Source organism: Pleurodeles waltl, chromosome 3_1, assembly GCF_031143425.1.
Source record: "Pleurodeles waltl isolate 20211129_DDA chromosome 3_1, aPleWal1.hap1.20221129, whole genome shotgun sequence".
Taxonomy (NCBI): domain Eukaryota; kingdom Metazoa; phylum Chordata; class Amphibia; order Caudata; family Salamandridae; genus Pleurodeles; species Pleurodeles waltl.
Genome location: NC_090440.1, coordinates 1,617,316,531 through 1,617,332,800, shown reverse-complemented (window position 1 = coordinate 1,617,332,800; position 16,270 = coordinate 1,617,316,531). Strand labels below are relative to the sequence as shown.

The 16,270-nt window shown below is 45.0% G+C and overlaps 1 protein-coding gene across 9 annotated transcripts in view; it reads left to right on the top strand.

Annotated features, from left to right (window-relative positions):
• LOC138285393 (uncharacterized) overlaps positions 1–15,693 on the top strand; it is a 99,563-nt gene extending 83,870 nt beyond the window's left edge. For 5 of the 9 annotated variants that reach the window (XM_069225270.1, XM_069225267.1, XM_069225269.1 and 2 more), the window contains 2 exons: positions 9,255–9,294; positions 9,425–15,693. In XM_069225270.1, coding sequence (XP_069081371.1) covers positions 13,039–15,693 — 2,655 coding nt within the window. In that variant the 5' untranslated portion in view covers positions 9,255–9,294; positions 9,425–13,038. The remainder of the gene's footprint in view (positions 1–9,254; positions 9,295–9,424) is intronic. The other 4 variants (XM_069225274.1, XM_069225273.1, XR_011201586.1 and 1 more) reach the window with 3 other exon arrangements.
• Positions 15,694–16,270: the final 577 nt, after the last annotated feature.

Below are 16,270 nucleotides of genomic sequence, written 5' to 3'. Positions count from 1 at the left end.
ACTTCTTCCTTTCACTTGGACGCTCCGTGCGCCGAAAATTTCGACGCACAGCTTGTTTCGCGGCGAGAAAAACGCCGCACACCGACGCTGATCGACGCGACGCCCTCGGGACGATCGAGACTTCGACGCACAACCTCGCAAGGACAAAGCCGCCCGACTTTCCAGGAGAAATCGACGCGACGCCTACCGTGAGTGCGAAACTTTGACGCACGGCCTCGCAAGGACAATGCCGCCCGACTTCCAAGGAGAAATCGACGCGACGCCTGCCGTGAGACCAAAATTTCAACGCACGGCCTCGCAAGGACAACGCCGCCCGACTTCCAAGGAGAAATCGACGCGACGCCTACCGTGAGATCGAAACTTCGACGCGCAGCCCCGCAGAACGACGCGCAGCCGGAAAATAAGCAGGAGAATCCACGCACAGACCCGGGACATCTGGTAATCCCCGCGATCCACAACAAGAGACTGTCTTCGCGCCGGAAAACGACGCCCGACTTCCCCGCGTGGAAAAGAACGACGCAAGTCTGTGTGTGCTGAGAGGAAATCGACGCACACACCCCTTTTTCCAGGGATCTCTTCTCCTGTGGCCCTCTGAGGAGATTTCCCACCAGAAACCAGGTACTCTGTGCTTGAAAGACACTTTATTGCTTCTTAAAGACTTAAAGACACTTAATATCACTTTTCAGTGATATCTTTACAAATTCGTATTGCAACTTTGATCATTTTGACCTACAATTACCCAGATAAATATTCTATATTTTTCTAAACCCTGTGTGGTGTATTTTTGTGGTGCTATATGGTGGTATTGTATGATTTATTGCACAAATACTTTACACATTGCCTTCTGAGTTAAGCCTGACTGCTCGTGCCAAGCTACCAGAGGGTGGGCACAGGATAATCTTGGATAGTGTGTGACTTACCCTGACTAGAGTGAGGGCTTTTGCTTGGACAGAGGGTAACCTGACTGCCAACCAAAAACCCCATTTCTAACATTGGTGATCAGCGGTGAGGATAGGACTTGTATTTGTGCAGTGACATACAGTAGCTAAGTATTTCACTACCTACCCACAGTTGAAGGTCAACTTGGTTTTTATCTCTTTTTGCAAATCCGTTTTTTTCTCCTGACAATTTTCAAAAACTAAATCCTCACTCAACATGTCTCTGACTGGGTCTCAGACAGGGGACTTTGACCTAGTCCAGTTGGATACATATACGGTCAAACAACTAAGAGGATTCTGCAGGGCATTGAGGGTACCCACCCAAGGGGCCCCCAGAAAGGAGGACTTTCAAGTGGCGCTGAGGGCCTGGGCAGAAGCCCATTTAGAGGATGATGAGGAAGAGGAGCCAGAAAATGGCCCCTCAGAGGAATTTTCACTATCTGTGGATGGTGTTACCACTGCAATTGTGCACCCTTCCAGACCAGGGAGCAGTGTCTCTGGGCAAAGCCTGACCGCAGAGGAAAGGAGAGAAGAAAGGGAGTTCCAATTGCAAATGGCAAAATTGAAAATTGAGGCTCAACAGGAGGAGAGAAGGGCAGAAAGAGAAGCCAAACAAGCTGAGGCTGAAAGAGCAGCCAAACAGATTGAAGCTGAAAGAACAGCCAAACAGATTCAAGCAGAAGCTGAAAGGGCAGCCAAACAAGCGGAAGCTGAAAGAGCAGCCAAACAGGTGGAAGCTGAAGGAGCTCTGGCTGAAAAGAAACTATTGTTGGCTCATGAACTGAGTCTCAAGGAGCTGGAGATCAAGGCAAGACAGTCTGAATCCAGCAATAATGGTGGCAGCATACTGACAGGACCTGCTGGAGAAAAGAAGGTTCGTATACCCAAAAATGTGGTGCCCAGTTTTGTGGTGGGAGATGACATAGATAAATGGTTAGCTGCTTATGAAGTTGCACTAAGGGCTCATGAGGTTCCTGAAGGGCAATGGGGGGTAGCTATGTGGGGTTATGTACCGCCATTGGGGAGGGATACACTCCTCACATTGGATCAACCTGATCAAAACACATACCCACTTCAGAGAGCCATTTTACTTGCCAAGTTTGGGCTGACCCCTGAGGGATACCGTCCGAGGTTCAGGGACAGCACCAAACAAACCACACAAACATGGGTAGATTTCTTTGACTTCTCCAGTAAGGCACTGAATGGATGGGTGCGGGGCAACAAAGTAACTGATTATAAAGGTTTATATGACTTGATTCTGAGAGAGCATATGCTTAATACTACTTTTACAGAGTTGCGCCAGCACTTAGTGGATAGTAAGCTGACTGATCCCAGGAAGCTTGCTGAGGAGGAGGACCTCTGGGCAAGCACCAGAGTGTCCAAAAAGGTATCTGGGAGTGACCCCGTGAAGGGTAGTTCCGGGTTCCCCCCATCAAAGTGAGGGGGAGGTTAGAGATGACCCAGACGAGTTCCCGAGTAAGGGGGGAAGAAAGGGTTCCCATACCCCCTCTGAGAAACAGGGTGGGGGTTCTGGTGGGCAGTGGCCCAAAGTATCCCATTCCCAACCCCGCTGCTTTGAGTGTTCCCAGATAGGACACAGGAAGGGGGACTCTGTCTGTCCAAAGAACTCACCCAATATTGGGACCTCTACAGGGGTGGCCAATGTGGCCTTAGGGGAATGTCGTCCCCAGGGGCAGGTCGTAGACCATGCCTTCATCTCCTTCAGTTGGGAGGTGGACTCAGAGGGTAAACTGGTGATCCCTGAGGGTGGGAGTCGTCACTTCCACCAGGTGGGAGTGAATGGGATCCCAGTCACCGCTCTGAGAGACACGGGGGCTAGTCTTACCATGATTGTGGAGAGACTAGTGTCACCAGAGCAGTACACCGGACAGGTGTGTAGAGTGACTCCAGCCATTGGGGAAGATTTCTTCCGCCCCATGGCCCGGGTGTCCCTAGAGTGGGGTGGGGAGGTGACCCAGAGGCGGGTCATAGTTAGTCCCCAGCTGCCCATTGACTGCATTCTGGGGAATGAGTTTCCCTTAGTGTCAGGAGAGCTGAGAGGGCCGACCCCCAAGGGTGCCCTAACAGTTCAGATATCTGGCGGTACCACTCCCCAGAGGAGGGTATGGAAGCCCAGATGGGGAGGCACGGGGAAAAAGGACTCACCCCTGCCCTCTGTTCAGCCTCAGAGTACAGACCCTGGGCTGAGGGACCAGTATCAGGGACCCACCCCTGACCTGGTGAGAGTGGAGAAGGGGTGCCAGACCCCTGGGGTTACTACCCCCCATTCTGGGATGCTACAGGAATCCCTTGGGAGCTCCCTACCAGCCCCCCAGCTGGAGGAGAAGCTCAGCCAACGGCCCCCCTCCGGGTCTCCACCTAGCAGTGGATGGTCAGGGGCCTGGCTCATAACACTGACAGCTGTCAGTGGCATCTATTGGTTTCTGTCCTTGTGGGCAGAGTTTTCCCTGGGTTGGGGACAGAAGTCAGACCCAAGGAATGGAATGGGCCACATCACTTTGTTGGCCATGGTGATACTGTCTGCATACTGGGATACATCTGTAAGCAAATTAAAGTTAGGAGCTGTACAGATGGGGTCCTCAGGTGATGAGAAGGGTTCCCCATGGGCCAGATCAGTGGCCCCAGAGAGTATAGACAAAGAAGCCTCACTGAGTTCGGAAAGGCGTAGAACTGGCGAGTGCCCCTGCAGTAGTGGGCCATTGTCCATGTTCTATCGCCTTAAGCAGGGAAGTCCATCAGAGTGTTGATTAGTCTACCCTGGCTTTAGGCTGGGAGGGGGTCATGTTGGACCTGGCTTTTTGACAGGGTCATCCCCAAACTTTTTGCCTTCCTCCTTCTCTTTTTCTGACCTCATTTTTGCTGGTTTTTAGACTCTGCGCACTTTACCACTGCTAACCAGTGCTAAAGTGCATATGCTCTCTCCCTTAAAACATGGTAACCTTGAATCATACCTGATTGGACTATTAATTTACTTATAAGTCCCTAGTAAGGTGCACTTTATGTGCATAGGGCTGGTAAATTAAATGCTACTAGTGGGCCTGCAGCACTGGTTGTGCCACCCACTTAAGTAGCCCCTTTTCCTTGTGTCAGGCCTGCCATTGCAAGGCCTGTGTGTGCAGTTTCACTGCCACCTCGACTTGGCATTTAAAAGTACTTGCCAAGCCTAGAACTCCCCTTTTTCTACATATAAGTCACCCTTAATGTGTGCCCTAGGTAACCCCTAGAGCAGGGTGCTGTGTAGATAAAAGGCAGGACATATACCTGTGTAGTTATATGTCCTGGTAGTGTAAAACTCCTAAATTCGTTTTTACACTACTGTGGGGCCTGCTTCCTTCATAGGCTAACATTGGGGCTGCCCTCATACACTGTTGAAGTGGCAGCTGCTGATCTGAAAGGAGCAGGAAGGTCATATTTAGTATGGCCAGAATGGTAATACAAAATCCTGCTGACTGGTGAAGTCGGATTTGATATTACTATTCTAGAAATGCCACTTTTAGAAAGAGAGCATTTCTTTGCACTTAAATCTTTCTGTGCCTTACAATCCACGTCTGGCTGGGCTTGGTTGACAGCTCCTTGTGCATTCACTCAGACACACCCCAAACACAGGGTACTCAGCCTCACTTGCATACATCTGCATTTTGAATGGGTCTTCCTGGGCTGGGAGGGTGGAGGGCCTGCTCTCACACAAAGGACTGCCACACCCCCTACTGGGACCCTGGCAGACAGGATTGAACTGAAAGGGGACCTGGTGCACTTCTTAGCCACTCTTTGAAGTCTCCCCCACTTCAAAGGCACATTTGGGTATAAAACAGGGCCTCTGCCCTACCTCATCAGACACTTGCTGGAGAAGAAACCTGAACCAGAAACTACATCCTGCCAAGAAGAACTGCCTGGCTGCTCAAAGGACTCACCTGTCTGCTTTCTACAAAGGACTGCTGTCTTGCTGTTGCCCTGCTGCCTTGCTGAACTCTTGTCTGGCTGTGAAAGTGCTCTCCAAGGGCTTGGATAGAGCTTGCCTCCTGTTCCTTGAAGTCTCAGGACCAAAAAGACTTCTTCCTTTCACTTGGACGCTCCGTGCGCCGAAAATTTCGACGCACAGCTTGTTTCGCGGCGAGAAAAACGCCGCACACCGACGCTGATCGACGCGACGCCCTCGGGACGATCGAGACTTCGACGCACAACCTCGCAAGGACAAAGCCGCCCGACTTTCCAGGAGAAATCGACGCGACGCCTACCGTGAGTGCGAAACTTTGACGCACGGCCTCGCAAGGACAACGCCGCCCGACTTCCAAGGAGAAATCGACGCGACGCCTGCCGTGAGACCAAAATTGCAACGCACGGCCTCGCAAGGACAACGCCGCCCGACTTCCAAGGAGAAATCGACGCGACGCCTACCGTGAGATCGAAACTTCGACGCGCAGCCCCGCAGAACGACGCGCAGCCGGAAAATAAGCAGGAGAATCCACGCACAGACCCGGGACATCTGGTAATCCCAGCGATCCACAAAAAGAGACTGTCTGCGCGCCGGAAAACGACGCCCGACTTCCCCGCGTGGAAAAGAACGACGCAAGTCTGTGTGTGCTGAGAGGAAATCGACGCACACACCCCTTTTTCCACGCATCTCTTCTCCTGTGGCCCTCTGAGGAGATTTCCCACCAGAAACCAGGTACTCTGTGCTTGAAAGACACTTTATTGCTTTTTAAAGACTTAAAGACACTTAATATCACTTTTCAGTGATATCTTTACAAATTCGTATTGCAACTTTGATCATTTTGACCTACAATTACCCAGATAAATATTCTATATTTTTCTAAACCCTGTGTGGTGTATTTTTGTGGTGCTATATGGTGGTATTGTATGATTTATTGCACAAATACTTTACACATTGCCTTCTGAGTTAAGCCTGACTGCTCGTGCCAAGCTACCAGAGGGTGGGCACAGGATAATCTTGGATAGTGTGTGACTTACCCTGACTAGAGTGAGGGCTTTTGCTTGTACAGAGGGTAACCTGACTGCCAACCAAAAACCCCATTTCTAACAATTGTATTTTGTAAGTTTGCGCCTCTTTTGCGGCAAAAATTGACGCAAATACGGTGCTAAAAAAGTATAAACATGGGCCTTAGAGTACATAATAAAACATATAACACTGGCAGATTTTCACAGTGCTAATGACAATTCGAAGGTTTTGGCCCAGCAGGAACGAATAGTAAACTCCAATTGAAGATCCGCCGCAAAGCAACAGTATGTACGATTTAAAAAACAGAAAAACACAAATCCTCAATGTAAAATGTCAGAGTTGGGATCTCCATCAGTCATCCTCGCACTGGCGTAACAAAGGCCCCAGCAGTGCGGGGGGCCCCGAGCTCAAGAAGGGCCCTCAGCACAGTAACCCGGCCTGACAGCTCCTGTGTGAGTCCGTTGGGGGGCCTTCATGTACTGTGCTAGGAGGCCCGCTAAAATGTTGTTACGCCACTGCATCTTCATCTCCAGCGTAATAGAATCCTCTTCAAAAAATGATACCAAAGTCAGCTGGATAATTGAAGAAAGTTTAATACAGGTGTAGAGGTCTGATCCAACCTCTCTAGCTGACCCCAGCTTAATGCCTCAGCCCCCTTCATATTCTACAATTTCCTCTCTACATTTGATAGCCATACAGCACTTAATGGCACATAAACAAACAAGATAAGCAGTAATTATTACAGCCCCTTTGTAGGAGCCACTCCTGCATTGTATCGCAACCTTGAGCTGGGATTATTTCATTTTATAATAGTAGTGGAATCCCAATATACAGGTCTTCAAAGACAAGCATAATATGTAGCAGCCCCTGCCATTCTTGCATTGATATGCCTTTGTACTTAGTGCCTGATTTAGAGTTCAGAGCACAGGATACTCCATCACAAATGTGACAGATGTCACGGCCATCATATTAAAAGTGCGTTACATTCAGTGACAGTTGTAATATGGTGCAGATGATGTACGTACTGTTTGTCCTATTATCCCATGCATCAAATTCTAAATCAGGCCCTCAGTTACTATAGACCTGAATATATGGAGCTGTTGTCAACCCTGTACACACAGATTGCTACTCAGGTGAGAAAGTGGCTTGGGGGCAGTTACTTGCACTTCTGCAGCAAGAGGAAATGTTTCCAGGGGCAAATATTAAAAATCTATCTCTTCGTCCTTTATTTCCTTCTAACACCTACATCACTGCCTCTGTGCCTGTCACCTTTGCTCTGTTTCTGTCTCATTCACCTCCTTCTCTCACACTTTTATGTATTCTTAATTTTTTATTAACTTTTGTCTCTCTTTTTACTCTCATCTCTAACCTTCTCTTCTAACAGTGTTCTTTCACATATCTACATCTCTCTCTAGTTTCTCTCTCACCAAACTCTCTTACAGTTGCTCTCCCCTTCTTACTGTTTCTTTCTAACCATCCTTTTTTGTTCACATGCCTCCTCTCTTTCGTCCTTCTGTCTCGTAATCCAGTTCCCCCTCTTCACCCTACAGGGCCTGTGAAAGGGGTTTTGGCAGTATAGATGAAGGGGCATTTTTTATACTGCCCTAGCAATAGAGCCACATTGCTATTTACAGAGGCGAAAGGATGCCTTATGTTGGGGGCAAAGTATTCACCTATCTCACATATCTTTCCTCAAGAACTATCCCTGTTCTTTCCACGTTTTCCTACACAAGACTTACTTTCCCACACCCACTCTCTCGTTCATCCGACTACATAATTCATCCTCCTCCCTCTTTTCACGTATGCAATCTCCACATACTGCTCATTCTCATCTCCTTTTCCATTTTTCCCTCTACCTTCTTAAAGCCTACCTTCTCCTGTCTCCCACACATATTCTTCTAGCTAACCTCACAAACGTTGAACTCATCATCTTCTATATCCTTTGATAGGTTTCTATTAAAAATTATTTCAGGCATCTTCTTTGTCACCCACTTCTCTCATTCAGCAGACTCTCATATCTTCTCCTCTCCCTGACAATTGTTTCTCACAGATGTACATTCCCATGCTCTCCTCTCTGGCAAAATCTCCTAATTCCACACCCTACCTTTCACGCCATGTGTTTATTCTTATGTCAAATCGTCACTTGTGCATTCTACTTTTTCAAGCATCATGTATCTCACAATCGTTGCTTCTTTTGCACCATTATATCAATTTTACCTTCTTTGTCTTAGTTCATTGTTAACATGCAATTTCTCTCTCACTTTATCTCTTTTATTGTCTTCTCCATTTCTAGCCTCAATTTCTGAAGTGCTTGAATCCATGCTTTAATTTCAATTAAAAACATACTGGAGAACGATACTACTTGTCTTCTGTCCACTCCCCAAAACAACAACTAATAATTGCTATGGGGGCATGTGACCCCCCCTTGCACTGGAAAAAAAAACGAATTGTGAGGTTGTGTCTACTCTTGGTGAATGAAAGTTTAGTTGCTTGATGCTACGGGATAGATGTTTGATGATGCTTTAGTTCATCTCATAATCTCACTAAGAGAACTTTTGGGAGATGTGGTGATCTGTGCAGGATTTTGTGGTGGTTTTAGGGAAAGATTTAACAAATATGTCATTTGAGTGCCATTCAACCTCAACTATCACTGCTGCTGAAGAATCATTGGTTCAGCTGTCTCCCTGATATTATTAATAATCTAACACAAGAATGTTTTAGAATGTCTCTACATCAGAGACAGTTTGTACTGTATTAATCGTAAACTGTAGGGTATTTTAGTTAAATTGTATTTCTATAACTTGCATCATGCATGCTATAAACCAAATTGTGCCAATGGATCAATATGAATTCCTCTTTGCTTGTTAGTTCGAGATTTTAAACAGCCACAGAATATAGCAACTGCTTGTTGCTTCAGAAGAGGCTTAAAGATGGCTCATGGCATAGGCCCACAGAGGCTGATTATTAAGCCTGGGTAAAAATTAAATTGCTTAGGTTGAAGTCGCTAAATGTGGGACTTTTGCATTACCCTTGTTATGTGAATTTTCCAAAATGATACCATTATGCCACGCCGTGTAATTATCTGCTGTTCACGGTAGAAATTTACTACGAGAATGCTGGAATAATGCAAATCGTTGAAAGCAGGCAGCAGTTACTTGCTCCATTTTTTTTTTTTGCACTATTTTTTTTTTTTACTGCAAAATACGTCCTTTCATAAAAGAGCAAGGCAAAGGCGCATTTCTTGATAAAACAAAGCTCTATATAATGGATTTACATTTTATGTAATTATTTGTAATTTCATATAATCTTCCTAAATTTCACACATTCCTTTTGATTAGATGCCTGCTGCAAAGATGAGTTTTACATCTTTTTAAGAAGGTAAGTTTGAGGGGATTTCTTATGAGGGGCCTCTTGTTTAAGAATCGTGTGGCTATTTCTGGTCTTGGATGTGGGTGTTATGGGGAAGCATTATTGCAGATAATTTCTGTTTTTTTTTTGTTTCTGACAGAGATCCAATGAAGCCTTTCAAGCATTGTGCTGACAGAATCTCTTTTCAGACTGTGAAGGCTGTATTTTGAAAGCCTTTAGCACTGGAACAATTAACTTACTATTTGGTTTATTTTAGCCTTTATAAAGCACTCCAAAGCTTATCACTATGATAGACACAAACAATAAATTCCAAGGTGCCAGAGGTCTATTTTGAGTAGCGACCTGCCGGTTTGTGACAATTTTGGTGAACGAATCGAATGAGTAGCTTGAAGGGTTTTTGGAAAGCTAATTGATCCACTATCTGATGAAAATGAAGGAGCAGGCTACTGCAGTGCTTGGGTCATGCATCCGAAATTCCCATCCTGCCCATCAGGAGTGCACACACAGTTACAACCTGCCAGAAGAACTGTAAAGGAACATGAATGGACAAAACGTCTTATAACAACAAGTCAACACCAAGGAATGTTTGGTGAACAAGAAGGATCATTTTAAATAGGCTTGTTTTTAGGACTCATCTACAGAGACGTCTCGCTGTCTATTGCGAGATAAATTCTGATGAGTATAGCAATGCATCAAAACAACACAATAACACATATCAAGAGAGTGTTGACTTTGATTCAGAAGAAAGAACAGTTACTTATACGTTGTCCTGTGCTTTGAAGCGTTCAGGGTTCACTCTTCCCAGCATTACAGCGCTGGTTTCCTTCGGACCAAGGCAATTTCTGCTTTCTCCCAGGCTATTGCAATCCTGAGCTGAAATGCGTTTTTTTTTTTTGGCTTCTTGTCAACCCAGGTGCTATTGATTGCTTGGTGATCTACAGCACAATGGTGCAAGTGAGTAGGCCACACCTTGATTCATGTACTTGAGTACAGTGCCACTGCTTTTTTGCCTCCTGCAATACGTCGATCGTGCTGCCTGAATGCGTGATAGACCCAGCTGATACTTACTAACCTTGGGTATCTATGCCCACCCACTTTGTACCCAACATTAGCCTGGGGCACCTAATGTCCCCTGTATAATCTTGCCCTCCGTCTGCACAATGTGGCCAATGTAGACTGATGACGCAGAAAAAGAAGGTCTGACATATATTCATACATATCGCATAATCAAAACGTATAACGTGGTGTGATTTTAGTAAAGAAAATTGTATGAGGGAAATTGTGCCCTCGGGGTAGTTCGCCATCATTGTAAACGAGCTTTATTAATCATGAAGTATTGAAAATGTAGTAATACGTCATAATTGCAAATGTATGCCATGATTTCTTGTTTGAAAACTGTTTCGCTTAGCTTAAATTTAGTACAGGCTTTGGCCTAGTTGCCTGGTCTCAAATTCTAACTGCGTGGCTTTTCCTTGAACTAATGAAACATATATTCTTGCTTGAAGTTGTATTTTTCCAGCAGAGATGACTAATACACTTATCTCCAAGGTTTCGTACTAGGCCGGTTTCATCCCCTTTGACACAAGGTCAGTCTCTGCAGGTGCGGACAATGAAGGTACAGATACCAAAAATAATTGGCAAACCATGATACAACTTGTGTTCCAAGGCTTCAAGGCTAATGTATGCATAAATGAGTTCTAGTAAAAGACAATTTTTCATTGGACAATTTGAAGCCAACCTATGAACCCTCCAATGGAAGACCCTGCAGAATTTGGAATGATTCTTACTTAAACCCCCCGGACAAAGAGAAGTCAGCCATTTTCCTTGATGCCAGTTTGAAGCCTGATGCCAGACTCCATTTTGGACGACACCCTGATGTTCTTTTCTCTATCTGAGAGAAGGAGACTTTAAGAATTCTCACCCTAGAGACTTTAACTTTGATTTGCCCCGCCTTGCCCATGAAATAACTTTGCCCTATTTCCTTGCCGATTGCAAGGAAGCTTGCCCTTAACCTTGCCCCTTTCGAAACCTGCCCCATGCTGATCGAACCGGTACCTGAAGGACGAAGAATTTTCTTGAATGCTGATTGTATTTGGTAAATATGAAAGGATAACTGTATTATGCATTGTGTTTTTCCTTTTAGGTACCAACTGCTATTTTTTTAGGGTCCTAGCTAGAAGTTTTCCAAATTTGTGTTGACTAAATTCGTTTTGCATGAAGTCCCACATGCCAATGCTAATTAGAGGTTAGTCGAGGGATTCATTTGATGCACCAAGTTGAATTGAAATCTTGTTATGCTGACCAATGTATGAAATCAGTCAAATACAGTTAGTTATATTAGTGATTTGTATTGCAATAACTGAGTGCATTATTATTCACATTTTGCGTAGATTGCGTTTCTTCCGCCGCTATGGACAGCTTGCAATGTTCTTTTCCATATATATTTGATTTTGAGACTCATATACATCGTGCTAGCTTTGTTAATATAGGGAAATAAATTCACTAACTTTTAATAAACTGGTGTGGTTATTCATGACTGAAAGGTCATGGTGCGCCGTATTACAAACTGTTATTGATTTCTGATGTGATATATTGATCTATTAATTGAGTATTGATTATTGATTACAATAGTTATTGATTATTGATCCGAATGACTCGACTATTCTAGGATGAGGAGAGCCCGACTCGGTTAAAAGATCCACCGACCTCCAACGTGTCCAGGTACAGGTAATTTATAAGGGCTGGATGCGTTATCAGTAGATGGTAGCAGAGATTGATGGTTTTGCCCTTTGGGACCCCATCCGAACAATAGACAGAGTCAAGCTAGAATTTTCTTTGATAGAATAAGTTGGAGGGATGATGATGCCCTAAGTCCCCAATGACATTCCCGGGATCTCAGAGCTTGCGAATGGAGGACATGGAGGTGTGAGAATGGTTTCGGCGTTTCTAGTGACGGTATGAGTGAAGTCAGGGTTTTGCGCTTGCATAGCTTATTGCCGCAGATTAATTGAAGAGTTTGTGAGAGGATTTTAGGGTGTTATTCTAAAGGTGTGAGAGTAGGGAAGTCGTCAAACTTCACGTGTGTGTAGCGCTATGTGCAGAAAAAATTGTCCACGTGGTTGTTGATGTTGAGACGGGCCCTGCAAGGTCAAGAGACTCCGGAGTATGTTGAAAAGTGAATGAGACACTTGTTTAATGTTGTAATCTGGTCGGTTTAATAGGTTGATCGGGCGTGGTCAACGAATCGGTATGAATGTTGCGGAGTGAAAGAAAAACTTCGACTTTGAGATTTGACGAATTCTAAAGTGCACTAGAATAGTTCATTGATCAGTTGAGAGTAAAGTTTGCGGGTCAAATTTTGCTTGCGAAAGCGGGAAACCGAGAAAGATGGAATAACTGCCGAGGCTAGTGAAAAATCCCTAAGGTTTCTGAAGCGATTGTGTTACCCTTCCTGTAGTAAACCAACAGATTTGTTTTATTATTTTGGTAAAGTGCTCGCGTTATATTGCAGAAATTAGTTTGAGAGTGAAAAACGAGTGAAAGAAGACAAGCCGCAGGACTTTGTCAGCCGCAGTGTGTGAGTGTGACGTCACTAGGAGCCGCGCTGGGATAGGTCGTTTGGAGAGAAGGGTCGCGCACGGATTGGTCACAGTCCATGAAGCGCAACCTGTAGGAGAAAGGCAAGCGAAGAGTATTCCGGGAATTAAAGTCACTTACTGATTACACATTTTAAGAAAAATAAGAGACGGAAAGATGAAGTTTTTCAAAGCATTTAAAAGTGCCATGAGGGGAGATGTTTATATTAAAGCAAATGTAGGAGAAGAAACACCGCCTGAGGGTACGCCAGCTTACATTGTCATTGAAGAAAAGGGTGTAGCGCCATGTCTGTGGTTAAAACAATGGTGCAAATTAACGGAAAAACATGGAAGTGTAGCGTTCCCTATCCACGGGTCGTTTAATCTGAGGGTTTTAGAAAATCTGAGATTTGCACTATACGACATGAAAGTACCCCCGAGACCAGCACAGTTTGAAGCGTTAGCAATTTGGGAGCTGATAGCTAGAAACCAACAACAAAAGAAGTTCGAGACTAGGATAAGAAAGGTAGAGAAGACACTAGCGGATGCTAGATGGGACACCACACAAAAGGTTTGGAGATCAGACGTATTGCAGGGGATTAAATTGTTCCCAGCAATTACGGATGAAGGGGAAACGGAAGGAAGGAAAGCTACCTATAAGACAAACAGGAGTCAGTCCAGAGATAGAGAGAGCAATAGAAACTCAAAAAGGGGGGACGAGTCAGACGATGAGGAGTTCATTATACAATTGTTGAATGATCGCCCGCCACCGTATGTGGAAAACGAACAAGGCTCAAGTGTCAGTACTGCCCCTCCAGAACCAACACAGGGTAATGTAACATCCAATTTGAGAATATCTCAGAGACCGAGCAGCTCCGACATGCCTTTTTTTCCACAAATACCACAGGTTCAGAGAATGTACCCAGACGTCCCTACATTGAAACCTGCCGATAACTATCAGTCACAGGTTCAAAGGCACTGCTGCAATGAGCATAATATGGGAGCGACTTCTGATTTAACGACACAGGAAGGACAGAGTTATCAAAGACCAACATTGATTGAAGCTGAATCAACACAGTTCTTGATGCCCCAAAAGCGGACACAAGAAGTGCCGAAGCATACCCAAGTGACAGGGAGCCAGTTAAGCATGCCAGCAATGATGAACCATAATGTGGGGATTAACATGCCACAGAATTTGGGGAACGGGCAGAATCCAGATGCGATATCTCTGCCTATCACTGTAGGTCCACCAGTACCACTGTACATACAGGCAAATAAAAGCACAAGCGACCAAGGGTTAATGATACAGAATGGGACAGGGAGAAGATGCATAGAAACCACTCCAGAGACAACTCCGATAGCAGCATTGCCAAATGGATCTGGGTCCTTGTCAGAATTCAGTCCAATTCCAATTTGTGCTCCATCAACCGTGGTAAGGTCACACCCACCACTATTGGTACCGTTAACCTCACAGACTGAAACATTACAGAAACCATCGGTGGCAGTTGATGTAACTGCTACATTGATGGGACTGAACGCACAACAGTTAACGCAATGGTTCAACAGCCTGAACTCTCCACAGAGTACATCCAGTGGGAAGGGAGAAGAATATCTGAATAAAATAAGGTTGGGTATGGAGGGAGACGAACTGGTAGAGGGAACAATGGGTTTGAACAGATTAGAATCATACACAGAGGAAGAATTAAGGTACATGTGCCCTAGAATTACAAGAGAAGTAAGCAGCATACACAAGAAGTTACAAGAAATTGCTGACAGAAACGAGATTGATATAAGTAAGACTAAACACTTGAGTAGAAGTTATAGGTTAGATTTCGACACAAAAGATTTTGAACACATGAGATCCGCAGGGATGAAAACTCATCTTAAAGAGATACTGCAGAGTACACAGGTCTGGAGATGTTTAGACAAGTGGGAAAGCAGATGGGTTAAGAAAAAGGACAAAAAGAAAGAAAATACTCCAGAGCGGAATGAGAAAAAACAACAGAAGGACGATCTGATAACTATGTTACCAATGAGAGAGACAGCAGGGGGAAAGCTTGTACATGTACCATGGCACAGGTGCGATATTCAATCCTTTACGGATGACTTTCCTAAATTGAGAGAGAAACCGATCGAGTGGTATCAGCAAACAGATAGATTTGTGAAACTCGCGAAATGTCTCTGGGAAGACCTGAATACATTATTTGAAATAGTGGTTCCGGCAGATTTGTGGGAAGATTGTAAGAGGGCTGTAGGTTGGCCGACAAGTGAACCAGAGAGAGATAGGGATACAGGTGCGCCATCACCTACGGTAATGAGTTTGTACCACAAAGTGATAGAGCACTTGAAAACCAAGGTTGCGTCGAAAAACGTGGATTGGCAGAGGATTGACAGGACAGCACAAGAGGTTAAAGAGTCTATACATGCGTATTATGAGAGGTTGTTAAAAGCATTTAAGAATTACAGTGGCACAGAGACGATTGAGGCAAAAGACATGCTCCATTTTGTGTTCAGGTTTGTGGAAGGGTTGAGACCCGAAATCAGCCAGATGATTAAAACGCATTTGATTTGTTGGCAGTCAAAGTCGATCGATGAAGTGTTGAATTATGCAAAATACTGCAGTGATGAGATTGAGACAAAGCAGAAAAGGTTGAAAGAGAAGGTGATGGTGATGCAGCTCAGAGCAGCTCAGACAGGCTTACAAGGTTTGCAAGGGTTTCAACAACAGATGCCGCAGCAGCAGCAGCAGGGAAATGCTATGTTTCAGCCGCAGATGAGAGGCAGAGGCCGAGGAGGTTTTGTGAATAATGGTCCGGATTTGAATACGTTATGATTCCAAATGGTATACAGGCAATGAAGAAGGTGATGCCATGTCACACGTGCAGAATCGTCAGGCACTGGAAACGGGAGTGCCCAATGATGGTGCAGGAAGGTATAGGTCAGCAAAACAATGATGTCAATGCATTCCAGACTATGAGAGGACCGAAACTGAGAGGTCCAAATCCAAATTTTCAAAACAATATAAACCAGCTGCAGGGTTTACAAACCATACAACCGCAACAGGTGCAAATGCCCCGTGTGCAAATGACACACTTGCAGCCAATGCAACAGCAGTTTCCCATGGTACCTAATCAGCAAATGCAAATACCCTTAGCACCAATGAATCAGCAGCAAGCAATGCTTCCTCAACAGGTTGCGGGTCAGGGAATGAGTCAAAATGACACAGTACACCAATTCCCACTACACAGTGAGAATGGAATAAACGATGTATGGGAGAGTGAAAGTTCAGATGAGGAGGGAAATTGCGTGCTTGCAGCATCTTTGGAAGTTGATCAAAAGGGTCCGTATGTGGAGGGAAAAGTTATGGGTCATCGCGTTTCATTCTTGGTTGACACAGGAGCTACACGTTC